The 26,721-nt window shown below is 46.6% G+C and overlaps 3 protein-coding genes across 3 annotated transcripts; 2 read left to right on the forward strand and 1 right to left on the reverse strand.

Moving 5' to 3' along the window:
* The first annotated feature begins 1,034 nt into the window (after positions 1-1,034).
* Positions 1,035-6,005, forward strand: fbxw9 (F-box and WD repeat domain containing 9). Its single transcript, XM_076138745.1, has 8 exons — positions 1,035-1,263; positions 1,395-1,519; positions 1,603-1,750; positions 1,973-2,996; positions 3,213-3,361; positions 3,511-3,714; positions 3,846-3,911; positions 4,092-6,005. The coding sequence occupies exons 2-8, from the start codon at positions 1,407-1,409 to the stop codon at positions 4,170-4,172; spliced, it is 1,785 nt and encodes a 594-aa protein (XP_075994860.1). The 5' UTR covers positions 1,035-1,263; positions 1,395-1,406; the 3' UTR covers positions 4,173-6,005.
* Positions 6,006-6,135: 130 nt separating this feature from the next.
* On the reverse strand, positions 6,136-6,736 carry LOC142989291 (guanine nucleotide-binding protein G(I)/G(S)/G(O) subunit gamma-7-like). The gene is made up of 2 exons (XM_076138765.1): positions 6,468-6,736; positions 6,136-6,261 (listed from the first exon to the last, which is right to left on the reverse strand). Exons 1-2 carry the CDS (start codon positions 6,561-6,563, stop codon positions 6,136-6,138), a joined length of 222 nt encoding a protein of 73 aa, XP_075994880.1. The 5' UTR covers positions 6,564-6,736.
* A 674-nt stretch (positions 6,737-7,410) lies between these two features.
* dhps (deoxyhypusine synthase) lies at positions 7,411-11,015 on the forward strand. Its single transcript, XM_076138755.1, has 10 exons — positions 7,411-7,581; positions 8,061-8,264; positions 8,395-8,550; positions 8,671-8,792; positions 8,930-9,026; positions 9,168-9,254; positions 9,502-9,607; positions 9,696-9,799; positions 9,989-10,114; positions 10,465-11,015. The coding sequence occupies exons 2-10, from the start codon at positions 8,070-8,072 to the stop codon at positions 10,558-10,560; spliced, it is 1,089 nt and encodes a 362-aa protein (XP_075994870.1). The 5' UTR covers positions 7,411-7,581; positions 8,061-8,069; the 3' UTR covers positions 10,561-11,015.
* Positions 11,016-26,721: the final 15,706 nt, after the last annotated feature.

Here is a 26,721-nt window from a genome sequence, read left to right on the forward strand (position 1 = left end):
TGTATGTTTGTATTCTGTATTATCATCATAAGGAACATTACTGTGTCGTAGGTCAACATAGAGGTTTCAAACGGCTGTAGTTCTAACTAGAGAAATGTAATTGGTAATGCATTTCCTTTCTACCGAAGGCTAAAGGTATGGTCACGCCACATGAGGCACTTCTCTCCTGTCACTCACCACAGCACTTATTTAAAACCTTGTCATTGCTTTTTTGGATCAAATGGCGGTTTAAAGCTCTTTAAATTTAACCCTACTCCTAATTTGTGGGTTTTTCTCAGTCCGTTTTACAAAGAAGTCTTCACGGCATTCTTTGAAAGTGCAGCCAGCGACCCCTGGTGGTTGAAGTGAGTATTGTAACACTACCTTGTTGAAGTGACATTTCCATCCATTAAGCAAGGTTCCATTCTGGGCCTTGCAACAACTTCCGTTATTGCACAGGCGGCAAACATTTTCACAAAAGCATTTTCAAATGACCGCAGTCCTACTTGAGCACTGAATAAGCGCGTTGAACAAATCAATAACTGGATGTGCCAGAACCTTCATGCCAACCCTTTATATGCTTCTTTTACATTATCTATTATGTGTTTTGTAAGCTACAGGATGTTAACATTTATCCAAGGGGATGAAGGAAGTACCTAACTACCCCCCTGAGCCTCCGTCCTCACCCTTAACTCACATCATTCATGATGTCATGACGGTGATTGGGATGTTCCTATGATCTCATTAACAACTGACATTCTATTCATGTCTCCCGCTGCTATAATTTGGTAATGCGAAAAAAATGTATGTAAATTTAATGCCAAGCCCCCTATGCAACAGAGATGCAAAGAGTCGGTTAAAAAAATCATTTAAAAACATTTGTAAAAAGAACAAGTATAAATATTGAATGTTCCTGCGTAAAACATTTAGATTATTAGAAACATTTATTTTGAGTTTTTTCATATATATTCGGCTATCGCAAAAACTTCTTCATTACGCTTGTTTACAACGTAGCCACCGTCGCAGGTTGATGACGGTATATTTCTATACCGGAAGCTTTGTTTTGAATGTTTCGCATCCTACCCCCAGCGAAATGTCAGTTGAAATTTGTTACTTTCCAGACGTTTGTGTCATTAAGTCTAACCGGTGATGTTGTTACCGAGAAAAGCATATACTTAGCTACATTTAGTTAATAATTTAGTTGGAATAGAACCGGCTTTTGAAACAAACGATGCACCTCAAAATACTGACGTTATTCACACAAAGCAACTAAACAAAACTTCGGTACGTAATCCCGCTATGGTTTATCATTTTTAGAAAGCACGAATTTCAGAATTTTTGAACGGCAGGCTTCTGAGAATTGAGCTTAATAATCAAGTCTTCACACGACTTAAGTTTGTGTTTTTGTTGTCCAGCGAAGAGAGAACATGTCGCAGTTTGGGATCGAACCCACGGCAGGAACCCAGAGAGACCAGGATGGATCATCTGCTGGCCCTGTCGGACCCTCAACCAGTGAACCCCTTAAACCTGACCTGCCAGGGTAAGATTCCGTCCACTGGACCCACACAGTAACACTTAGTTATGCTTCACACAATTCAGATGATTTCTTTATATTCCCCTCAGTCTTCTGCCTGGTGGCTGCTCATCATCAGCAGACATTAGCCCTTCCCCTTCTAATGAGGCCAGCAGTTTGTTGTCGTTACCGTGGGAGATGATCACTCAGATTGCCTCACACCTCCCTGCTCAGTGTGTCATCACTGTACTGCCTCAGGTTTGTTAATATTTTACTTTCATTTCCTCAATTCTTCACCAAATCAGTGTAATTCCAATAGTATTGATGTAAAGTTTCTCTGTTCGATTGTATTTTGCAAATAATGGGCTATCACAGTTCTTCATAAGCCTCACCCAGTTTCACAGTTTGACTTTTAAACGCTGCACAAGCCCACTAAAGCAGAACAATAGGAATGGAAGATGTTTTGACTCTTATTTTCAGGTGTGCCACACACTTGGTAACGTGAGCAAAGACAGCACCTCTTGGCAGCTCCGGGCACGCAGGTTAACAGGGTCCCAAGCTAACTTCCCACTGGGGCCAAGGGAGGACTTTGACTGGGCTAAGGCTTGCCTGGAGATGGAGCAGCTAATCACCTGCTGGACAGACCAAGCACACCTTCTGGCCAATAAAGCCACGGGCCAAGAGGGGGACGGAGGGAGAGAGAGACAACTGGAAGGGGCTGGGGAGGATGGAGAAGCAGGTCCGGAGCAACCAGAAGATGGTGGAGAGGATTTTGTAGAGGGGGCTGTCGTGGCAGTGCAGGAGGTCGCCTATGCTCACAATGAAGGCATAGAGGTGCCTTTGGAAGCTGGTGGTGGTGAAATGCAACCAAACATAGGAGAGATCCCATTGGAAAGAGTGAGGGAAGACTTTGATGTGAGGCTGAATGAGGATGCTGCAGCGCTGATGGAAGGGGAAAGGGGCCAGGGGGTGGAACTTGATGCAGATCAAGGCAGAAATGGAGCTCTTGCTCATGTTATTCACCAAGATGACTTGGTAGGCCAGAGGCATCAGGGAAATGGATTAGAGGGGGAGGCAAATCATCAACCCCCCAGAAGTCCCAGCCCACCCCCAGCACTAGAGTGCGTTAACCTAAAGACAGACCACTTTGCCAACGTCAACTCAGTTCTCCTGTTGGGGGGCGAGGGGACGGTTTGTGCCACAGCTTCCAGAGACTGGAATGTGAAAGTGTGGGACCTGCAGGCGGCCTCTGAGGGCACACTGCTGCACACACTGGGGGGCCACCAGTATAGCCATCGGGGGTGGGTGTGGTGCCTGGCCTCTCGGGGCCCTCAACTGGCCTCGGGGAGCTTTGACAGCACAGTGAAGCTATGGGACCTGGATGCATGTGGGGCAGAGACGGGCCTGATCCGAACCAAGGCCCAAGTCCTCTGCCTGTCCTATCAGACAGACCTGTTGCTGGCTGGTACATTTGACAAGATGGTCTGCATGTATGACACCAGAGGTGAGGGGGTTTGTTTTTCCACTGTCCCTTTCCTTCATATTTTCTGTGCAAAATGAACTTTTTGATTTATAATAGAGTAGAGAGACGTGACATAACCTTTAGACTATGGTACTCACTGTATATCAGGTTTGGCAGGTAGCTCACAAAGAATGATACTGAGACATCACTTGCACTTTCTTACATTGACATTGAATATGTGAACATTTTTGTCCCAAGCTGCGGAGCCGCTGGTGAAGAGCCTCCGTCTGCACGCTAACGCTGTAATGAGCCTGGTAGCAGATGACAAGTACATCATCTCTGGGAGTAGAGACTGCACTGTGGTCGTCTATGACCGCAGGGCCGGCAAAGCCTTGAAGAAAATTGGGGTAAACACACACACACACACACACACACACACACACACACACACACACACACACACACACACACACACACACAGGCATAACGTCTGAAGAAGTATGCCTTGTACTCAGCCCGATTCCAACGCTCTTCCTCCCTTTCCTCTTCTTTCTAGCTGAAGTCTTACGTGATGTCCATGAGTGACATCGACAATGAAATATGGGCAGGAGACAACAGAGGCATGCTGTACACCTTCTCCATGCAGCAGGGCGTCTTAAAGCCCATCTCCCAGTTTGATGTGGGACACACAGCCCTGGTCACTGGCGTCCACAGGTCAGCAGGAAGCCTCTACACCTGTTCAACTGACGGCACTGTGAAGGTGAGGAGGCCAGGCAGCTTTGACGTTACACCAACACACTCCTGCCTGGGAATGTTTCTCTTGTCGCCGCCTGTTCTCCAGCAGTAATACCTCTCACACACTTAGATGCTGTTGTGTTGTTTGTGTTGCAGGTTCACATCCCTTGTGCGCCTCCCAGGACATTGTGCACACTGCATCACAAAACTGGAGTCAATGGGGTTAGTAGCTTTTACCACAGCCAGTAAAATGAAGAACTGTTGTGTGTTTGGAAAGTAAAGGCATGGATGATGATGAGAGTAAGAAAATGCCAAAGATCATTTCCTCCTTGTCTCTCTTGTGGTAATTGGCAATTACTAGAAAACTGACGTTTGTCTCTGCCCCTCTGATTGGTGTTTCAGCTCAGTGTGCAGGCTGGCGTTCTGGCTGTAGCCTCAGGAGATGCAGGTATGTGTGTGAAAGTGTGGCGGCCCAGGAAATGACCGAGAGCTGGACATACAAGCTACGCATCGGGTCGGCGGCCAGGAGACGAGTCCCGTCGAGCCGTACTGACACGGAGGGACGCGGTCTTGCAGTATGTCTTGACTGTGGCGTGTTGAACGCAGTTGAGCCTTGAAACTTGAATTTGCTTCCCGGTTGTGGCTGTCCTTGTTGTCACGCACACTCATGTGACGTCCGCTTGTTCTCGTTATAGCACATATCATTATACGCACATGTGATATTTGCTGTGTCTTGGAAGAAAACGGAGATTAAGGCAGAGATGAAGTTGATGGGTGAAAACAAAGCTCTACTATCTGGTTGACCCTGTTTAATGACTGTTTAACTGCTGACCTAATAAGACAGAAATGACAGAATCAGACCCCTTGAGGTGAGCTTTACCCAAAGAATCATTTATTTTGCTGCACTGCTTCCAGTCGGTAGGAGTTATTTCATTTATTAGTATGATGCATGATTCATTTTCATTTTTCAACATTTCCTTATCTTAAATGTTGCACTACAAAAGTGATTCAAGCTAAAGCCCAGATGTTTGTTTTTGTTATTATATACCTTGTTTGACTCTGTTGAGTTTTTGCTATCAACAAAATCATTTCTTAGGGCTGAGGAGGAAACGTGTTTATCATCTTTTTTTGGGTGAAGAAGTTTGTCCGTCGTTTGTTCAAAATATAAACATTGTATACTTCTATGGGTTCAGAGACAGCGGAGGCTTTAGAGAGAAGAAGCGATGCTGAAAGGAGTTTGTTTTGTTTGGGACAGTGAGCAATAGTATTTGTGAAAGCGTTACAAAAATATTTGCATGTTTACAGACTGACAGAATGACATACAATAACGGGTACTTTACCACGTTGGTCACAGGTCCTTTACAGCGTTAATGCAGAGGGAAAACACACTAGGGTCTCTGTGACACACTGATTGTAAAGCTATATATACTTGATCACAATTAACAGTGCTAATTAATGTTATTTGTCTACTCTTGAACAGTTCTATGCAGTTATATTCAAACTGTCACGTGCCTCCTGTGTGATTGTGTGTGTTTTTAGTTTTAGCAGTCTGTAGATATTTAATTAATCAGTCCCCCCCAGGATTTCACCGTTTGTTTTAGCGATACTTGTGATCAGAAATCCGTGATTTTGCTGCGGTAAGTTCCTGAATTCTGCAGCAAAGATTTTGTTTCGATAATCATAACTTTTACACTTTATGGTCGGAAAAATATGAATTTTGATTGATCTACATGACAAACGCAAATATGCATAGAACAACTTTTATTTTCTTGTGTCACAGGCGTTACAGTCAACATTCTTATCATCTAACAGTAACATTAGATAGCTTAGACAAAGGAATTGAACTAGATCTATTGGTTAAGGCAATATTTACAAACGTCAAGTGGATTTGGTGTTGCCATGGAAGCCTCCACTTCACGCAGTATGTAATATGAAAATAAAGAAACAAAGAGAAGCAAAACGTTAACATCTGTTATTCCCCACCTCATTTAACACGTTTGTACAAATATTTATATTGTCAAATTGAAGTGAAGTGAAATTAAACCACACATCAGGATTTTATGTTATCAATTTCATTTAGATTTCCTCCGCTTCCTCACACACGGTTTGGATATTCTTAGCAAATTATGCGGTGAAACGGAAAATCATGCAGCATTGCAAATTTTTTTGGCAGTTCTGTTGAAATGCCGTTTGTTGGGAAATGTTGGGAGGGACTGATTATGTAGGTAAGTCATTTACACAATGCTGACGTGTTTAAGCCTGTTGTAGCTGTCAAACAGAACATATTTAAAAAGTAACTGACAATAAAACACAACGCTACCTTCAAAACCTTCATGCATCTTCATTACAATCTGTTTGTTGGCTTTGTTTGACTTCTGTGGTTGCACTCAGACAGAATTTCACCCTGTTCTGGTTATCTGACGCTGGTTATGGCGACTCGGCACTGTTAAAGCAGCACGCATGTCTTCTTTTCTTTGAATGGATTGGAAGAGGCGGTGATGCCGGTGAGCAGGGGGTCACCGCGCTTGTGGTCTTGACAGTATTGGACCAGCTCTGCTGCTGTCAGGGAGATCTGCTGGGACAGACCACAATGGCATGTTACAGAAATGATTCAAACCTCTCCCTGCTCTGTCCCCGCCCAGTAAACTAAAGCAGACGAGCAAGAGTTGTGTACCTCCTAGACCTTGACTAACACCCTAGATGGCAAATACAAGCTGGAAGAGGTGGGAATCTGCAGGGTAGGGTTGGAACCTGGCAAAACATGTCCTCTGTACATACCTTGATTCTATCCACACCAGCCTCCATGCGCAGCTGATCCACTATTTTTTGTGCCTGAACAACGTTGCTACTACTGCAGACCTTTGCTGACATCATCCACGGGGTTAAAATTAACTTCAACACCAAAAAAGATCAGACGGAAAGCAACTTTTTGGCTTGGAGTAGCTATTCCATATGTTCTCATCCCATCAGTCGGCTCTGGTCGAACAGGATTCACTGGTCTGAGCAGCTTCTGACTTTTTCTTTTTGTCCCTTAGCCCCCCTTTGTCATTCACTGTCAGGGATACTTCAAAGCTACTGTGATATAAAAGGTCATGGAAATGTCACAAACATCACACGTCACTTCACAGCTTCACACTGATGAAATGATTATTGGCTGACATTAAGCAATGCTGCATGTAGAGCTGCTCCCCCTCTCTTTAAGGGCCATGGTTTTGCCAGTAAAACTACTGTCTCCAGTCTTAAATGTCTTGGGTACATTATTCACGCATAACAAAAGACTGCAAGGGGACGTGTGACAAGTAGTTGAAACTAGCCTCAGGAGATATGTATATAGGGATATGGTATGCATCGGGTTGGAGGCCAGGGGACGAGTCCTGTCAGGCTGTACAGAAACTAGAAACGCACATGCAGTGTGTGTGTGTTTCTAGTTTCAGGTCATTAACACACTCTTGCATTCCTTCCTGGTTCGGATGTGTAGCACTTTGAATCAAAACTTTGATGATTAATGCTTTATTTATAAAAATCCCTATCTCTATTATTCAGCTTTCACATGTTAAAAACTGGTAAGATATTATTAAGATGCCAAACTTCAGAAATGCAGAAAGAATTAATTTCTAATTGTAAGTTACTGAATGGTCCTGAAGTCATTAAACACTAAGACCTGGGTTTGGATGCCACAGCGCCCCCTGGTTTATCCAGTCCTGCATGTAGAAGGAGGAGCGAAACAACACGCTTGTCCCAACACGCTCGCCGTAGATTGAGCGCTCCTGGGAGCCTTTAAATTCACACGCATCGAGTTTACGAGAATGTAAACCTGCCAAACAGCCGCCAAGTTGCTCAGTGAAACAACTCTCCACAGACGCCCCTCACCCCAACCACTCATCAAAACCAGGTATGTTTGGCTCTTATGTTCACTCTACTCTATGCTAGCTTAGCTTTAGCTTTGACAACTTCCAAGACCACATGCGTTTTTGTTGATTACTTCAATCCCGCACCGCTAACCTTTATTATGTGTTTATATACATTCCCGCAGCTGTAAAATGACCTGACTACCCTTGCTTGTCGTAAAGGCGTAGTTGTAGACGCAGCCTGTACAGATAGCTGTCAAACAACACGATAACGGAGTAGCTGAGAGGAATGCGTACCGAAATCTTATTTTGTTCGTGGAGGAAAGACACGACACCTGCTGCAGCTTTCAAATGTCAGATATTGACGTCACTTAATGGGGATACATATGCCTGATTGTTTTACTTTTGTCCAGAATTGGTTAAAAAAATTAGAATCAGGATTGACTCTCCATCAAGTATCTTTGCATCGTGCCTTTTCATCATTAACCCCCCGCTTAATCAGTGCCAAATGTTTCTGTTAAAGGCAGAAGCAATGGCAGAAGGCGCTCTTTCCCTTGCCTCAGAGGCTGTCTTCAAGCCCAGTTGCGACCTCCCAGAGGACATGCTGAAGATCCAAGGCTACGACTTCAACAAGGGTGTGGACCACAAGGCACTGCTCAAGTCCTTCCTCACCACAGGCTTCCAGGCCAGCAGCTTGGGCCTGGCCATCGAGCAGATCAACCAAATGGTGAGAGGGAAAACTCGGATATATAGCGATCAAGGTTTTTTTTTTTTTAAATGAACAGGGAGCAGTGTTTGTGTGACTGTGCGGTCAGTGTGGATCTGTCCTTCTGAGCTCTTCCTCTCCACACCCGTAGATAGAGAAGCGCCTGGAGCCGGTGCAGGCGGGTGAATGCACCGAATCAGACTATTGCTCCAACACCTCAGGCTGTACTATCTTCTTGGGTTACACCTCAAACCTCATCAGCTCTGGCGTCCGGGAGAGCATCCGCTACCTCGCAGAGCACAGAATGGTACGTCTGCAAGCTCTGTCACTAAGTGACGTCATAGGTCAATGTCCCAGCACTAAGGGTAGACACACTCACTTCTCTGGTAGCATCTAAAACCAGGAGTCTTTATTTCCCCCGTGTTAGGTGGACGTGATCGTAACCACAGCTGGAGGAATCGAAGAGGATCTGATCAAATGTCTGGCTCACACCTACCTGGGAGACTTCTCCCTGTCTGGCAAAGACCTCCGGCAGAGAGGCATTAACAGGTCGAGTCCTGCTGATACACCTTTCACACACACACCCCCATAAATCCCACGGTCTTTCCTGTTGATCAACTTTGAGCTTTGGCTAATTGGCCCTGCCCATGTAACGTTTACATGTACTCCTCCGCTCCCGGGTGAAGGATAGGGAACCTGCTGGTGCCCAACGACAACTACTGCAAGTTTGAGAACTGGCTGATGCCCATCCTGGACCAGATGTTGTTGGAGCAGAAGACAGAGGTGGGTCTGTCCTCAAACGTCACCCCGTATCGGACTTATGTCATTACGTATGGCAATAACTGTTCAACCTTTCCATGTATTTTCAGTTAGGCTGTTCCAAACCTATTATTGCTGACATTAGAATGTTTGATTTGTATTCAGGGCACCCAGTGGACTCCATCCAAGATGATCCACCGGCTTGGCAAGGAGATCAATAACCCCGATTCTGTCTACTACTGGGCTTACAAGGTACAGGGTGACTTCTGCTGTGTGTGTGTGTGTGTGTGTGTGTCTGTCATCAGCTGTGATAAAGACATCAAAAGAAGACAAGAACATGAGAATGAAATATCTTAAATCTTAAGTGTGTGTGTGTGTGTGTGTGTGTGTGTGTGTGTGTGTGTGTGTGTGTGTGTGTGTGTGTGTGTGTGTGTGTGTGTGTGTGTGTGTGTGTGTGTGTGTGTGTGTGTGTGTGTGTGTGTGTGTGTGTGTGTTTCAGAATAACATTCCTGTGCTGAGTCCTGCTCTGACCGACGGCTCTCTGGGCGACATGATCTACTTCCACTCTTTCAGGAACCCCGGCCTGGTGCTGGACATCGTGGAAGGTCGGACGAAGCTCGCTGCTATCAGATCACCACGGCTGTCTTTGTGTCTTTTGTGAGTTAAATGATCGGCGTGCGTTCTTTATTTCAGACATCCGTAAGATGAACAGCCAGGCGGTGTTTGCCAAACGCACAGGAATGATCATCCTTGGAGGAGGCCTGGTCAAACATCACATTGCCAACGCTAATCTCATGGTAAGACACAACGATCCCTGTCCTCTGCTTGCCCTCACTTGGTCTACACCAGATTTCTTCGTCTAGTCTAGTGCGTCATTATACGCACTAGACTAGACGCTGTAGCAACCCTGCAGCATCGATTTGTCTCCCGTGCTCCATTTCCTGTTTTGACGCAGTGTTCCATTTCTCTCCTCTCGTCTCCTGCAGAGGAATGGAGCCGACTACGCTGTGTTTGTGAACACGGGTCAGGAGTTTGACGGCTCTGACTCTGGGGCCAGACCTGATGAGGCCGTGTCCTGGGGAAAGATCAGAACAGACGCCAAGCCTGTGAAGGTACCGTCGCACATCAGTGTCAGACACGACTAGACCAGGACCGATACATGCAATGAATGCAGCATAAGCACGACATTTAAGATAAATACCATCCTCAGCATACAGATACACATTTTTATAGATCAACCAAGCAACAACTGTTTTTCTGGACCCATGATGCAGGAGAGAAAGGATCATCTCAGGTAATCACCAGCTGTGGGAGTCCCTATGTACGCCACAAGGTGGCAGCATCCTCACAGCCACTGAAGATGGTGGTTTGATACAAACTATCACAGAGTGGAGTTTAGAAATAGGTGGATAAAACAAAGCATAAACAAAACTCAAACTGTCATCGTGTTTGTTATTCTCAGGTGTATGCCGACGCCTCCATCGTCTTCCCTCTGTTGGTGGCTGAGACTTTTGCGCTCCATGCCGACAAGTTGACTGCTGGCAAGAAAACGGATTAAATGTTTGCCTCATCACATCCTCTGCTAGAAAGAATGAGCCTTTTTGTTTCCTTATTTGGTTTGTCATCCTCTCAACCTTTCTTTTAAGAATGTTAAGACGATGCAACTTCTCAGCTCTGGAATTGTAAAATGAGGCAATGGCTTATTCAGCGTTCAGTACTGTAGCTATTTATGTGGGAAAGCAAACGCAGTTCTCTCTGTTCGGGTGACTTAAATGGCACGGCGGCAAACTATAGCATGAGCCAAAGAGACACTAGAGTGTACGTGTGTGTGTGTGTGCGTGTGGTTGCGGGTGTGTGTGTGAGACAAGATCCTACCTTTATTTTATTCTATTGTTGGCATGAACTGGGAATACATGGGTTGTTGTGCATTATCTTTGTTTCTTAATGTGTCTGGTATCTGCAGTCTTCTGTTGGCGTCACTTCAGTGGCCTGCATTGCTCAATAAAACAAATATACTGTACATGTCGTTTCTATAGTGACTTTTTGTTGTTGTGGGTATTTACAGATACAAATACAAGAGTTCAGAGGCCACAAGTCACCCACATGAGCCCACATCACTGTCTCCTGTCATTTCCCTGTCTGAAAAGATTTCAGCTTAATGTCAGAATCAAAAAATAACATTATAATTACAATTTGGTAATATTTCATCCACCTTAACATTTTTGTAGCTTACCCGCCTAAAATACTGCCGTTTAGTTGCTACGGCTCAAACTAGGTTCTGTTTCTAAGCCTAAAACGGAAGCTTTTAGTGACTTCATAAAGATGAAGAACGTCCCTCTGTGAACTGGGATGAAGCCGGCACCTTCATGCAATCTGATGCCACTGGTTCACTTTGAAGTTGAAAAGTTCACACATTAACCGTAAATAAGAGCAAACATGGCCAGGTGCTGCACGCTGAGCAGGTATGAGCTTCCAAACACCTCCATAATGGCTAAGCTCCGCCCCTTATGGCCGCTGGGGGGTCGTTGATGACATCTGGAGTTATGTTTATGTGGAATCTGCTGGCACAAATACAGAGAGTTTTCAGCCACACAGACAGAGTGCATGCAGAGGAGGAGGAGCTTTTGATTCCTTTCCTCTCTGCTCTCATCAGAATCAACCACATAATGTAATAACAAGGATGAAGACATTTCCCATAGCAATACATCAGTCTCCTGTTGTGGGAATGGATGTTTCCTGTGGCTAATTGCTCTTCCCCCGTTTCTCCATATCCAGTGTTGTGAATGTTATGTTCACAACACAGTTACATATGCAACCTTTGAAATGGAAATGTGGATGGTAACCACATATGTGTGTGTGCAGTATGTTCACTGAAGCCTGTTGTTTAGGTTTCTTTGGGTTATTTGAAGTGTAAGATTTTCCTTTTTTAGTGGGAATAGTTTGAGTCGGAGATGGAGCCGCAGAGTTGGGACTGGGATAAGGTCACCCTTCCTAAAACCTCAGGCCGATGTGCCTCACACACGCACTCAGTCACACACACACACACACACACACACACACACACACACTGTACACATCCATCACTTTTGGATTTAGGAGTTCCTGTCTCTGTACATACTGCTTTTCCATTTTGTCCTATCATTTTCTATTGGTACTGGCTCTGTGTGTGTGTGTGTGCGTGCCTGTGTGTTTACCCAAGGTTTATCAGTTCATAGATGACAAAGAATACAACAGTGTGTGAAGTTTCCATCACATAGCCTATAGAAACTCGTGTTTATTTTGTGCTTAATGGAAAAATGACTGATGGCTTGAAAGAGTAAGATGGACACAGAGTATGGATGGGTTGTAGTCACGTTGTAGCCCCCCCCCCCCCCCCCCCCCTGCGTGAGAGCTGAGCGGCTCCACAGCTGTGGGGCGCGGCGGGTCTGCTGGGAGAGCAGAGAGAGACAGAGAAATACACAGGAGGGGGTAGATTTATGCACATTTGCATATCGATTGCAGTTTCTGAGTTTGCGCGTGTGTGTGTGTGTGTGTGTGTGTGTGTGTGTGTGTGTGTCGGGAGCGGTGGGGTGTGTCCTGCCGCCTTATCTCCACCTCTGTTTACCTGTTATGTTGCCATAGGAACTAATACAGGAACCATATTGGCCAACCTGAGGAGCAAGCGCCAGTCGACAGGTGAAGGGAGCAGGAGTGCGTGGGTGTGAGGTGACTGGGAGGGAGGATTAACGGACGGGAGGGGCTGACTGACACTGAAAGATAAACATACAGTAATAGAAGTGGACAAAGAGAGCAGTATGGAGGGCAATAAAGATAAAAAGAAGAGGGAGGAAGAAAGGAGTGAGACGGTGCGGCTGGGGGAGTACCTCTATCTCTTGCTTTCTCAGAAACAGGAAGTCGTCGGTTGAACAAACCGTCTCCCCTCTGACGCAGAGGGCTCTAGGCAGTGACGGCCATGTGTCTCCGTTGCCATGGTGATAACCCAGCAAGGAGAAACATCCGGCCCTAACCGTCCTGTCACCAATTTCTTAAAAAAAAAAAATCATACTTATTATAATCATGATTGAACAACTACAGATTGCCACTGGTTACCTTAGTGACAGCGGAATAAAGGGGGACACTCAGGGTCCAGGTACTCCAGACCCTAATCATGACATGTGTGCTAGAGCTCACATCTGGAAAAATCGGCAAAAGCAAATCCATACAGAAGGATTAAGCTGCTCTCACATTTCCTCACAAAAACAAGACAAATGTTCCATCACACAGATTTTGACCAAACTCAAAGTCCAACTCTGATGTGGTTCCACATGCAGGACTCTTTAGATCTGAGGCTGGTGGAGGTAAATAGTGTGCATGTATACGTTTGTACAGGAGGCACATGCATGGAATCGCTTTTCTAAGATACGCTGTATAGCTGAGAGAGAGATCCAGAGAAATATCAGGTTAATGATGATCTGTTCTTCCTACTGAGGCCAATATACGAGCTGTTAAAAGAAGAATATTACTGTGAGACTTTACACTTACTATCAAACAGTTTGGTAGTAATAATCTAAAGCGATCATGCTTTATTGTTACAGCACCTGTGACACATTAAAGTGCAGTTTAAGTGCTGATAAGATTGAGAGTAAGAGGAGAATAAATAAGTACAGATAAATGTCAAATATTATAAGATATAACTTATATAATAACATGTTTAGTACAAGTAAGTTTAAGTAAGTAAGTAAGTTTAAGCATTCATTAATAACCAATGCAAACTGTTATTAAAATGTGATTGACCAGCTTATAAAACTACTGGCTACTAATGTTTAAATCCTTTAATGGCTGAAATGAAAATCAAAGTCAAAACTAACTAACATACAAATACGGACAAAATAGAGGAAGGGAGATTTTCTCTTTGTGATATTTTTTATTATCAAATGAGAGCAGAGCACAAGGACACACACACACACACACACACACACACACACACACACACACACACACACACACACACACACACACACACTTTTCAGATGAGCTTTATTATCATATTCTTTGAAACAAAAAGACATTTCAACATTTATTTCAACATAATGCTTTAACCTTTAACCCTTTGATGAGGTTCGGCATTCACAAAGAACAAGCTGTGTTTCTGTCAATCGTTTCCATTACATCACATTTAATAAAAGACATAATACTTATATAAGCTAGAAATTCATACAAGACAATTACAGCCAACGTTTGCAGAAGATCAATGAGTGTGTGTCTTATACATCTAGTCTCACACTGATTTAAACAGCTGACATGATTTTGAGCAGAATGCAATCGGAGCACAGGCTAACATCCAAGTCCTCAACTCCTTCCCACATACATGTACACACACCCAGGCTGAGACAGATTAATACAGCCATTACAGAGGAATTACTGTGAGCTAGTGTGTTTGGATTTGTATTCTCTCGCTGTGTGTGTGTGTGTCTGTGTGCGTGTGTGTGTGTCTGTCTGTGTGGAACTCAGACCAGTCCCCTGTTCCTGCTGAACTGAGCCAGCCGACGTCACACACTGATTATCAGCACAGCAGGCACAGGAGACCGGCCCAGCGGGGGATGGAGGGGCCTGAGGTGGAGGAGGAGGAGGAGGAGGAGGAGGAGAGGGGGGGACTATTATACACACACCCACACGGACACGGACACACACAGGAATGAAACAAATAGAGGAACAAAGATTTATGCAGGTGGAAACAATAAGGAAAAATATGCCCACATACATTAAGTCTACTCTCGCAAACACGCCTGAGGGACCCTGGCAACCGTCGATACAAATGATGAGATATGATGACACACTGCTCACCTCACACACACACACACTTGACGCTAATGAGACAGCTGACATTTTGTGACTGTGAACCTGCAGGATTTTAGCCAACTCAACTATTATTATCAGAAACTCTCAGACATACAACCCCCCCTTCTCTCTCTCCCCCTCTCTCTCTCTCTCTCTCTCTCTCTCTCTCTCTCTCTCTCTCACACACACACAGATAAAGCACAGTGTCTGATTCGGCATTTTGGCATCGTGAGTGGCAGAAAACTTTGGTATCTCGGGGACTCAAGTTGCTTTAAAAGCTGTTTACTATATGATATAAGCGCTAATAACGTGCGTCTGGTGTCTCCTTGACCTTTGCTGCCCCCTGCAGACCGAAGCCCTGCGGTGGCAGAACTTAACCACTGTGAACATGGCACACACTCACTGCTCACATGTGGGTTAAGTCCTGCTGCCGCACAGCGAGGTGATGAACATCTACAGCCACATGGGTTGTATTTGTGTGTCTGTATTCAAATCAAAAATATGGGTGTGACTGTGTGTACGTATACAAATGAGTGTGTGTTCTTAGCACTGGGCTGCTTTCTTCATGTCAGCCATTGGAAATCCCTGGCAATGTGATTCAGTCCTGTAGTCTCAAAAATCACTCCGCCAGGAATTCCCCTGGCCGACAGACAACGAGACGGTTTGTGGCAGGAGGAGGATTTCAACACATGCAAATAGCAATAAATACCATGGTACACCTCTGGCGTCATGGTAACCGCCATTACGCCACGGCGATAGGGAGGAATGATGGATTTGAGCTTCATGTCATCGCCTGTATCCATCCTTTACCTCAGTCTGTACAAGTAAATACCTCTGTGCCACATCGCTGTTGCTGGCTGGTCGTAGTTGCTGAGCTCTGTCTGCTCTGTGCTGCGTGTGTGTGTGTGTGTGTGTGTGTGTGTGCTTCTCCCAGACTTCCCGTGGCCTCTTATAAAAATAGCTTCTCAATGACAGCATGGAGAGTCAGGTTAGAAGGAAGTGGCCAGCCAAGTGGCACTCCCTTACAGACGCTTGCCTCGCTCTGTGCCCCCGACCGCCTCTCCCTCCGTTATCTGCAACTCTCTCATCTGGGGGGGGGAACAAGGCCGGACAGCACCGGGGCCCTTTCCTCCCCCTTTTAACCCTTTAAATCCCATGGGAGTCTGCAGGAACACGTAACAGAATTGAAGCATAATCCTATTTATCGCACCCAACGCCATTTTGCCATCGCTTAGTCTCGCTATTTTCAGCATGATTGCTCCATGGCGTACACAGTATGAGTCAGTGTGACACTTTTGGGGAACTCCAGACTCTAAAATAGGTTTGAGCCTGGTCTCAGTGGGAACCTGCCGGAGAGAGGAGAGATGTGCCAGAGACGAGGTGAACTGGAACAGCGACACGTTGTATCATTGTTGTCACAAATCAGCTGCGGCCACCTCTGAGACTTTTACAAAAAAATACTTAAATAGGATTTGGCAGAGCAATCTTAGTCGCCTCCAGACCAATGTTCTTTCTCTCAGCATGCGGTCCAATCAGCCCGTAACACCAAATTAACCACTCGGGGCACAGTCTGTGATTTTGATGCCAGCCACTGGGAAGAAATGAAGGGAAAGCAGTTATATTTCCTCTCTGAATCTCTGTCTTACACTCCCTCTCACAGATTATAGAATGGAGAAAAAAAAACATGCTATAAGGCCACAGTTTAGACTCTTTCTATTCTTTCTTCTGTGTGTGTGTTGTATATTTTGTGATGTGCAGTTTATCCCTCAACAGGTCTGTCTCTGCGCGGCCACAATAGAAGGAGCTGTCGGGAGAAAGAAGGTCATTTAAGGTCCTGACACCCATCAAAGACGGAGCGCTAACTCCTCCTTAGCTCCTCTTTAGCTCCTCTTTAACTCCTCTCCTCCATCAACCTAAAACCGTCGATCCCTCCATGCTTTCATCTGGCAGCGGCTCGTACCCGCATGCTATTTTCTCGGCCTTTTCATCTTTTCCATCGGTTTCTCTCTCTCTCTCTCTCTCCCTCCCTCTCTCCCCCCCACCCTTTCGAACCCGCAGCCGTTAATGTCTATGAGCTCATTCCTTCCCTTCCCCTCTAATGACGGCGTTCTGGTTGACACGCGTCCACGTCCAGCACCTCACCTCAAACACTCACTGCAGACAGACCTCAGCGTGTGTGTGTGTGTGTGTGTGTGTGTGTGTGTGTGTGTGTGTGTGTGTGTGTGTGTGTGTGTGTGTGTGTGTGTCTCTCACTTTTGCATTACTTCTGTCTGTTGTTTGTCCCGTGTGCGCTGTGAGCCAAAGCTGTTGTTACCCTCTTCTCAAATTGAATGTTTATTATGGTTAGAAGTAATGACAAGGATCTACCGTGTGGGCTGAAACTTATTGGCGGCTCGTAATTGCGCCAACGTGTTGCGTCCTGACCGAGGCGCACAAAAGGAAAATGAGGATCACTGACTGACGATAGTGAGCAGATGTAACCAGTAACGACAAAAGTGTTTAAAGTGCGTTCACGACTTGTGGACCTTTTACTCCAGCCGGTGTGTGTGTGTGTGTGTGTGTGTGTGTGTGTGCTTTGGTTTAATTGTGTGCAGGCTGCCATATGTGTGTGTGTTCTAGTGTTTATATTAGCACAGACAATATATGGAGGTCCAACTGTAGACGTGGCCACGAGCTATTTTCTCACATCGCCTCTCTTTGCCTCGGCACAAGTTCAGAATTGACTTTGCCGTTTACACAAGGGCACACGTTAAGTGGAAAAGCCTTTATTGAGACAGCCGGTTCTCAACCTTGTTGTTTCAACACATATCTTCTCTCTCTATGCCCTTTCACACACACGCATACACACATATACAGACATACAAATACATCATCTATTACTCCTTATGCCATACGCCCCAAGATCAATTCACAGACGCGGCTCTGCCAGTGAGGCTTCTGGATTCTGACTCTCTTCTAACGTTGAAAAAGTACAAATACGTGTCGATCTGACATGATGAGCACCTCCGGGCGGTGAAGCGTTTGATAGTGCAAACAGTGAGCAGCAGTTTTCCCCACAGGCTGGCTTTTGTACGCCTCCTTATGAACAATTACGCATCCAGCTCAAGTTTGTCATTTTTGTATCTTTCCATTGCATCAGAGAATTTTACTGAGAGCCGTTTTCCATCTCACGCCTGTTGCATTAAGACGTTATGTCAACATTAGAGTACAAGGGTTACAATAATGTTTAAAATTCCCTTCTTAAAAGTGCAAATATGCCGTGTTTGCTTGTCATAATTGCTGCGGTGTCAATTACACCTCTTAAGCACACTCAGCCTGATAAGGGCAGCAAAGAGCTTACAAAGCAGAAAAACGTGAAAAAGTAACCGGTTTTATTCCATCACCCGAGTGTGTAACTGAAGGTAAAAGACCACAGTGGAGGAGGAAGTCGTCTCCGGCCTGTCAAATCTATTGAGCGGGTGCGAATTCAGTCCTTTACTTTCTTCTTAAGGTGCAGTAAAAACACAGTGCATGGCGCCGGCTCTAACCTAGATCTTTTGAACCCACACACCTTTACACTGCACCACACCCCGGATCTGCGGCTGACAAAGAGCGTGTGTGTGCCCGTGTGTGAGTAAGATTGTATTTGTTTCATGTTGCATTTGAGGGCGTAATTATCGCCCGGGCCTCATGAGATTCATGGAGGTTTCAAAGAGCGACTATACTCTCTGTACTGGAACCAGAGGAACGTGTCACATGCTGGGACATTCGTCGGAGAATAAAAAGTATTTCCAGCACCAGATTTAAAAAAAAGAAAAGAAAAGAAAAAGCAGAAGAGAGAAGCTGAAAGGCTCTTCTGGCTCTTCTGGCTGTGGAGCAGCGAGGAGCCCAGCCCAGGCCCGTGGTCTGCTGCTCCCTGTAGCCCCAAACGTGTAACCCTAGCCTCAGTTTGATTCACTGCCAAACACCCTCACCACCACCAGCCCTGTACTTAGTCTACAGCCACCCTGCTGCCACTGAACCACACACTCACAAATGGATGCAGACGCAATGTGCAGCCACACACACACACACACACACACACACACACATGTGGGCGCACGCACGCACACGCACACACACACACACTCGTACATATACACACATTTATTCCACTACGCCATGGTTTCCTGAGCTTGGGCCCATTCCCTGTGACGGCTGCTGGGCACACCCACCCACCAACCCACCAACCCACCCACCAACCCACCAACCCACCCACCCACCCACCCACCAAAGCTACGGCAGCAGTCCAGGATCCCCACCTTCTCTCTCATCCTTTTCTTCTGCGCTCCATCTATTTTCTGCTCTCCTCCTCCTTCCATCCATCCATCCATCCATCCATCCATCCATCAGTCCATCTATTCATCGCCCTGGTGCCTGGTAGCTTTTCCAGCCTAATGAGCCCCTGCTGTGAGAGGGAGGATAATGGTGCCTCCCACCTCTCTCTCTCTCTCTCTCCCCCCTCTGTCTCCTGTCTTCATTGGCTTAGAGGTTATCTCACATTCGCTGCAGACCGCAGAGAGCGAAGCAACAGATCCCCTGTAGGCCCAAATTTAACTCATCATAATCTCGTGTCACCGCTGAGCTTCAACCTCACATTAATCCACTTTAACCTTTCTGCCGGCCCATTACGGCCTCCGCCAACACTCCCTAAAAAGGGGCGCAGACATGACTGTTGGCATGGTGACGGGCGCCGACCGGCTCCGAGGCTGTGGCCGAAAAACTGGGTTAACTACAGTAGCTGGATTCCCTTCCTTTCATGGAGGTTTGGGAGCTCCTACAGACTTACAGGGCCTCAGAACAATGAGAGGAATGTTCGAGCGGCTCCGGCTTCACTTTGCAGCTACAACCACGTCGCTCTCTGGGTTTTTTTCGAGAACTTTCACGACCCAGATGAGCACGAGGACAGGCGGACAGACAGACAGACAGACAGACAGACAGACAGACAGACAGACAGACAGACAGACAGACGGCACTCGTGGGTACAAAGGCAGACAAACAAGTAATGGTGAGTTACTCAGACAGGCGGCTATGTGATCCCTGAATAAACAGTCGTGAAGACAGACAGATGAAAGTTTAGCGATCCCATTCAAAGGAACTATTTACATCTGACCTTTGTAAATGGAGCCGGTCCACAGTGGCGGACCGCAGACTGGGAATTGGGGGCAATATTCCAGTGCCGGGGCTTACAACACATGTGTGAGCAAGGGAGGCACGCAATGCAGTCGCTGTCCCGATCAACAGGTTGCAGGAATTTCTGTGAAGTGAGCGTGAAAGTGCTCCTCTGTGGGAGAGTGTGGCAGTTTGAGACGGAGGAAAGAGGAACAGTCAAAGAAAGCGTACAGATTTGCTGGGTAATAAAGTCATAAAACAGTAAAAAAAACAAAAAAAAAGAGAAAGAAAAGAGAGAAAAAGCAACAATAAACATGTGAGAGGGGCCGTGAAGAAGAAGCGTCCAGGCTGCTGCTGCACTTACCTGACAGGAAACACACACTCTGTTCTTCTTCACTCTCTTTATCCCTCTTCAGTGTCTCAAAATGAGATGATCTTCTTGATTCCCGTCTCCACTTTGTCTCTCTCAGTGTCTCTCGCCCTTTGTCTCCCCCTCTCTCTCTCTCTCTCTCTCTCTCTCTGTCTCATCTGGCCGCTCTGGCAGTCTGTCTCTCCTTTCGGCTGTGCAGACAGGAGTGTGTGTGAATGTGGAGTGTGTCTAGGAGCCAGACAGGGTGAGAGGAGGCATGGCCCAGCCCAGTTCAGGGGATTCCTTTTTGACGACGTCAGAGGAGCGGGGCCCCTCCCCTTCCTCTGTCTCTCCTCTCCTCTCCCTCTTTCTTTCTCCCACTTATCTCTCCCCTCTCTCTTCCCCTGTGTGCGGCGAGGTGGGTGCTGGAACACAGGAAAGGGGGCAGGGAGATAATTGACCACGCAGCTGCTAATAAAGGAGCAAAGGCTGTTAGAGTAGACAGGAAGAGGACGAATGGAACGCGCGGTGTGGAGTGTTTTAACTTCGAAATGTCCTCAAATAAAGTACTTTCTGTGTGTGTGTGTGTGTGTGTGTGTGTGTGTGTGATTCTAACAGGTAACCATGGTGCTGATACTAAAGTCTACATGCAGTGATCTCACCTGTTACCTGCTTGTGCTCTCTTAGGGCTAAAAAATTTGATTTGGGAACTCAAGTAGTGAGAGAGTTAACAGGCGTCTTTTAATCTACTTAATCTACCGGATTATCAATCATTAATCCGCCATAACAGTTCAGATCTCATCAGAATAAAGGCTATTGTTTTGTTTTTTAACGACACACCAATCAGCTTTATATGGCCACTTACGTTATCTTAACTGTTTGTGTGTTTGTATTTAAATATATATATATGTGTGTGTGTGTGTGTGTGTGTTGTGTCTGTGCTCTGTATGATCTGCACCTGTCAGGCATTGAACCCCCCCCCTCCCCCACATCTCACCCCCCCCACAGAGGGACAGTAAGACGAGCTTGTGAGAGGGGCTATTAGAGGCTTTACGACTTCCCCTTCTTCCCCTGAAGCCTTTGGGGCGTGTACGCGTGTGTTTGTGTTTGTGTATGTGTGTGTGTGTGTGTGTGTGTGTGTTAATGCCGAAGTCCCGCACAGACGACCACGCCCCTGAGAGAGTCACACATTCCACACGAGCACACACACACACGCGCGCTGACACACACATACACACACACGCTCGCTGACACACACACACACACACACACACACACACATCCGCGTCTCTTAGCAACGCACAGCTCTTGTGCCAGTAAGACACATGACCGCAGCACGTCGTTTATCTTCAGACGGGATAATGTTTTGTTTGTGAACTCAGTTTCTATGTTGTCTACACGGGGGATTTACAACTCTGTACAACTGCTGAGGCTGAGTGACGTGCGATGCCTGCATCAGCTCCTTGCATGTGTGTGTGTGGTCAGGTTTGATGGTGTGTGTGTGTGTGTGTGTGTGTGTGTGTGAGTGAACTTGATCTTGTGGAGAAGCGCCTCATAAACCCTTTACCCTCATGCTGTTTCTTTATATGTGTGTGTTCATCTGAAGTGTACTGAACATCTGTCTGTCTGGATTCAGACTCAGCGCTCAGAATCACCAGGTTCCTGTGTGTGATGATGACGTTTGGAGGATAAACGTCTCTGTCTCCACTCTGCGGTCGGCCCGCACGCTCCCTTCTTAGTCTACCTCCCCAGAGACGACAATTAGCTTAGCCACATGCTATCAGAAGGGCCGTAATGAGTGAGTCCACACAGATCTGAAACAAACTACTCATCACTCGGTCGCTCTCTCCCCCCCCCTTTCCCTCTCTCTCTCCCTCTCCATCTCCATCTCCCTCTCCCTCTCCCTCTCTCGCTTGCTCTCTCTCCCTCTCTCTCTTGCCCTCTCTCCCTCTCCCTCTCCCTCTCTCTCTGTGTGGGAGCTTTTAACCTCGGACGGCCCGATGAAGATGAAGCCACATCGAGCAACGTTTCCGTCAATCGAGAGCAAACCTCTGGCGTGCGATGTGTTGCAATCCTTGTACGATGTTAATAGCGTTTGGAAATTAATGCTGAGGGAAAATTCAGCCCAATGTCCTCCCCTCAGGGCAAACTACAGTATGTTCTTTATGGTTCTGCGAAATATTATCAGCTGCGTGTCAAACACTGAGATAAGGTGTTATCGTAAACGTGTGTGTGTGTGCGCGTGTGTTAGAGTGTGTGTGTGTGTGTGAGTGTGTGTGTGTGGGTGGGTGTGAGTGAGCACCCATGTTCACCTTTGTGTGTCAGTGTGTTTTCTTCTGTATGTGTGTGTATAGTAAGGAAGTCATACATTGTAGCGTTGACCTCTAAGGTCACAGTGGAGTGTGTGGATCATAAGATCCCCCGGTGGCTTGTGGGTAAATGTGTGTCTCAGTATTTGGTTGAACCTCTAGTCATTGATCTATGTTTGTGTGTACGTGTGCGTGCGTGCGTGTGTGTGTGTGTGTGTGTGTGTGTGTGTGTGTGAGTGTGTGTGTGTGTGTGTGTGTGCAGAACGAGAGAGAGAGAGAGAGAGAGAGAGAGAGAGAGAGACGGTCACATGGGGCTTTTAGCTGAATGACCATCTTAGACAGTGAATCAGAGAACAGTAAATGACTCTAATCTTGGCCGCAGGGTCTGGGATAAAAAAACAACTTCCATTTGGTTGCTATGGCGAAGTCAGATCCAATTATGCAACAAGCAGTGGAAAATGGTTTGAGAGAGCGGGTATGAGAGAGAGACAGAGAGAGAGAGAGAGAGAGAGAGAGAGAGAGAGCGCAGAGGTACCAGCTGATCCCTCAGCTTTACTCCTGTTTAAGCAGACAAGTTGGCTGAGAGCGTATGAGTTCTTAATAACATCAGTGACCCTGTTGAAGATCTGTGGGGACAAACAAACACATTGACTCCTTCATGTTTGCCAGCAGTCTTGTGGTCGTTCTCGCTGTAGCAGTTGGGTGTTCAGCCCCCCGCCTACGGGCTCCTGGAGGGATGAGTGAAATGAACGTCACTTGTTCCCTGGTCCCTAACATTTAAACACTGCTTGGCCGCTCGGTGCCCAGACCTGCTTGCACAGATGACTTTCCAGAACTTTGTAATTCAATCAACTAAACATAAATACGGCTGTAAATGTGTAATATTTCATTGTAATATCTCATCCTTTTCAATCAATGCTGTCAAAGTGACAAAGCTTATTATTATGTTGAGTCTCAAGACAGCACGTTGGTGACCTGAGTGACGGAACACAACGGCGGTTGGTTACTCCTGGTGTTGATGTGGCGTCAGTGTGTCTTCTCTCTGACGTCTCTCTCTCTCTCTCTCTCTCTCTCTCTCTCTGAAACGGCATCTGCAGAAACAATCTTACAGAATTGGCTTTCATTCTCTTCCATTTCTCTTTGTATTGCCCTGCGTGGATACGTGCAGTGTCAGTCAGTCAGTCAGTGTGTGTTTCCTGGTGTCCTCCCGTCCTTACAGAGGACAGAACAGAGACTAGTGGACAGATAGGGGGGGAGGGGGGGTACAGTGTTTAAACTTTTCCACCCACACAACCAGGGCCTATTTTGATACCTTGACAGGAAGTGTTTTGCTCACGGGACCTCCAGCAGTATTGAGTTGTTACTGAGGATCGAACCGGCAACCCATCAGCTAGCAGCTAGTAGTTAAGTTCTTTCTAAGCAACATGTCCTTCTTCTGTCTTCTCCATTGCCTCAACCTCCTCCTCCTTCTCCATCTCAACCCCAGTAACCCCAGTAACCCCAGTAACCCCAGTAACCCCAGTTGCCCGAGGGTGGGGGACATTTGAGGTCACAATTCTCCAGCCTTCATCCTTGGTGGACCACGTCACCAGAAACCAGTCCAGGACTCATAAAGTCCACCAGTGAACCAGCATTTCACACCAGCCAGTGAGGAGACTCTGAATGGATCCACTTGACTTTGACTGATCTGTCCTTATTTTCCTCTTTCCTATACTCTCTCTCTCTCTCTCTCTCTCTCTCTCTCTCTCGCTCTCTCGCTCTCTCTCTTGCTCCCTCCCCTCCCTCTCCCTCTCCCTCTCCCTCTCTCTGGTATTTATGTGTTGGCAGTTGCTGTGGAGACAAGACACACAAACACTGTGGCGGTAGACAGGAAGTGCTGTGGAACCACAATGGCGTCACTGCGGCTCTGCACTCGCTCTCCTCTCTCTCTCTCTCTGTCTGTCCCAGCCAGCACGCATGCGATTATCCTTAGCAAGCTATATGGAGACCACACCGCTCTCTCTCTCTCTCTCTCTCTCTCTCTCTCTCTCTCTCTCTGTTCTCTCATTATTATTAACATTGCTTTTTCAGCTGTCCGTCCCTCTGTCTCTCTCGTCTTTTCTCTCTCTCTCTCGCTCTCTCTCTCTCTCTCTCTCTCTCTCTCTCTCTCTCTCTCTCTCTCTCTCTCTCTCTCTCTTTCACTTTATACCACATTAGCTGCTTTAGTATTTGGAAAATGTCCGCCTGCCGTCTGATTTGTGGAGTCTGGATGCGTCTCCGTGTCGGGGGCCATGGAGCATTTCAGACCCCCGTCGGCTGCCGTGTTCGACCTGTCTGCAGGGCGTTCACTCCTCTGTTTCAAAACTGGGTCAAGAATGTTTGTGTGTGTGTGTGTGTGGACTGTACTTTTGAGTGTGTGTGAAATGCAGGGTGTGCAGGAAAACAAAAACAAATGTGAATGGTGGATTGGTAGAGATAATGGATAATGGAGGTGTGGCATGCCTTGTGTGTCTGTGTTTGTGTGTGTGTGTGTGTGTGTGTGTGTGTGTGGGTGTACTTCATGATCATGTTAGTCAACAGGTGATCGAGTGACATAGAGAGAGTGAGACAGATCCAGCCAGGGTGAGCGGGAGAGAAGGAGAATTAAGGAATGTGTGTGGTCCTATTGCAGACTCTTACATCAGACTGGCATTAGTGCACAGGGTGTGTGTGTGTGTGTGTGTGTGTGTTTGTGTGTGTGTGTTAGTGTACGCACATCCTTGCTGTTCTCCCTCTGTCTTCTTTACACATCCCAGCTCTAAATATACTCCCCTGGAAAAACCCCTTGAGAAGATACCGCCCTCTCCCACTCCACCTCCTAAATATACCAAGGCCAGACCACCTTCGCTCCCCCTCCTCACATGCTTCACCTCCTCCATCGTTCCTTCTTCTCCTCCTCCTCCTCCTCATTTATTGCATCCCACACACCAACGCTTTTTTTTTGTTTTGCTTGGGCCGCATTTTTCGCACTACCTTCTCACTCCCTTCTCACTCCCTCCCTCCGATAGAGTTTCTGCTGACAGGGACCGCCAGTCATCCAACCGCTCATCCCTCCATCCATCCATTCCATCCTTCCATCCAGGCAGCCATCGGACATTCAGCCAACGTGTCAGTGGACCGAACAACCGACTGACCACCCATACCCTCCGGCTATCAGGCCTGGCTAACCCTAACCTTAACATGACAGACGAGTTCTTAGGACACACAAACACAGAAGAAGCAGAGTCGGATTTTCTCGACGTGAGCTCATCACGGCAGAGTCGGAGAATCGCGGAGGGAGAGAAGGGAGATGGAGGGGAAGATTACAAACAGATAGCAGATGCTGTCGCCGTCATATGTCCATTGGCGGTAACAATGGCGTCGATTATAGTAACAGGCAATGAATGGCGGTGCCAATGAATGGCGGTGCCAATGGTGGCGATGATTGACGGCACCGTGGCTGTGAAAAGAGGAAGAAAAAAGAAGAAGTGAACCATGAGAGATTATTCCTGCTTGTGGGAGAAGAGTTTGTGCAAATCGTTTCTCTTTTTCTGTAGAGGAATTGATATTAATCAGTGGACTGCGCATAGGAGAGAGGGTGAGAGAGGAAGCCCGTCTGTGACCGCACGATGTTTCGGTTCCTATGTTCAACCGCTGACATCATCTGGAGTGACACACTGCCCGGTCACTTCCTTCATCTCATTTATCACTCGGGCGTCCTGCACCGCTTACAGCTCTGCACCACATTCCAGCTGCCAGCCCACTTAGTAGTGACCGTTGACCCCCACTGCCATAAACCCTAACCCACCTGTCTGTGGCTCACCTGCTGCATGGGAGAGGATCTACAGACAGACAAGCAGAGGGTCTGGCTGGGCACATGCCTGAAAAAGATTTACAGGCTGTAATTATCAAGGCAGGCATGTTGTTGTTAACCGCAGCTTTGTTCACAGTGTGTACTTTTTTTCCTGTTTTTCCTGTGGGCCCTGAACTCCACATAGCAGTTGTGTTACGAAACTGACAAAATAGATGAAACGCAGGTCTGCCGTCTGTTAGAGGGCCAGGTGAAGTTACTGGCGTCTTATCTGGAAAGAGAAGATGTGAATGGCAGAGAGAGAGA

The sequence above is a fragment of the Genypterus blacodes genome, unplaced genomic scaffold (assembly GCF_046128005.1).
Source record: "Genypterus blacodes isolate CSIRO-AG114 ecotype Tasmania unplaced genomic scaffold, CSIRO-AGI_Gbla_v1 ptg000401l_1, whole genome shotgun sequence".
NCBI lineage: Eukaryota > Metazoa > Chordata > Actinopteri > Ophidiiformes > Ophidiidae > Genypterus > Genypterus blacodes.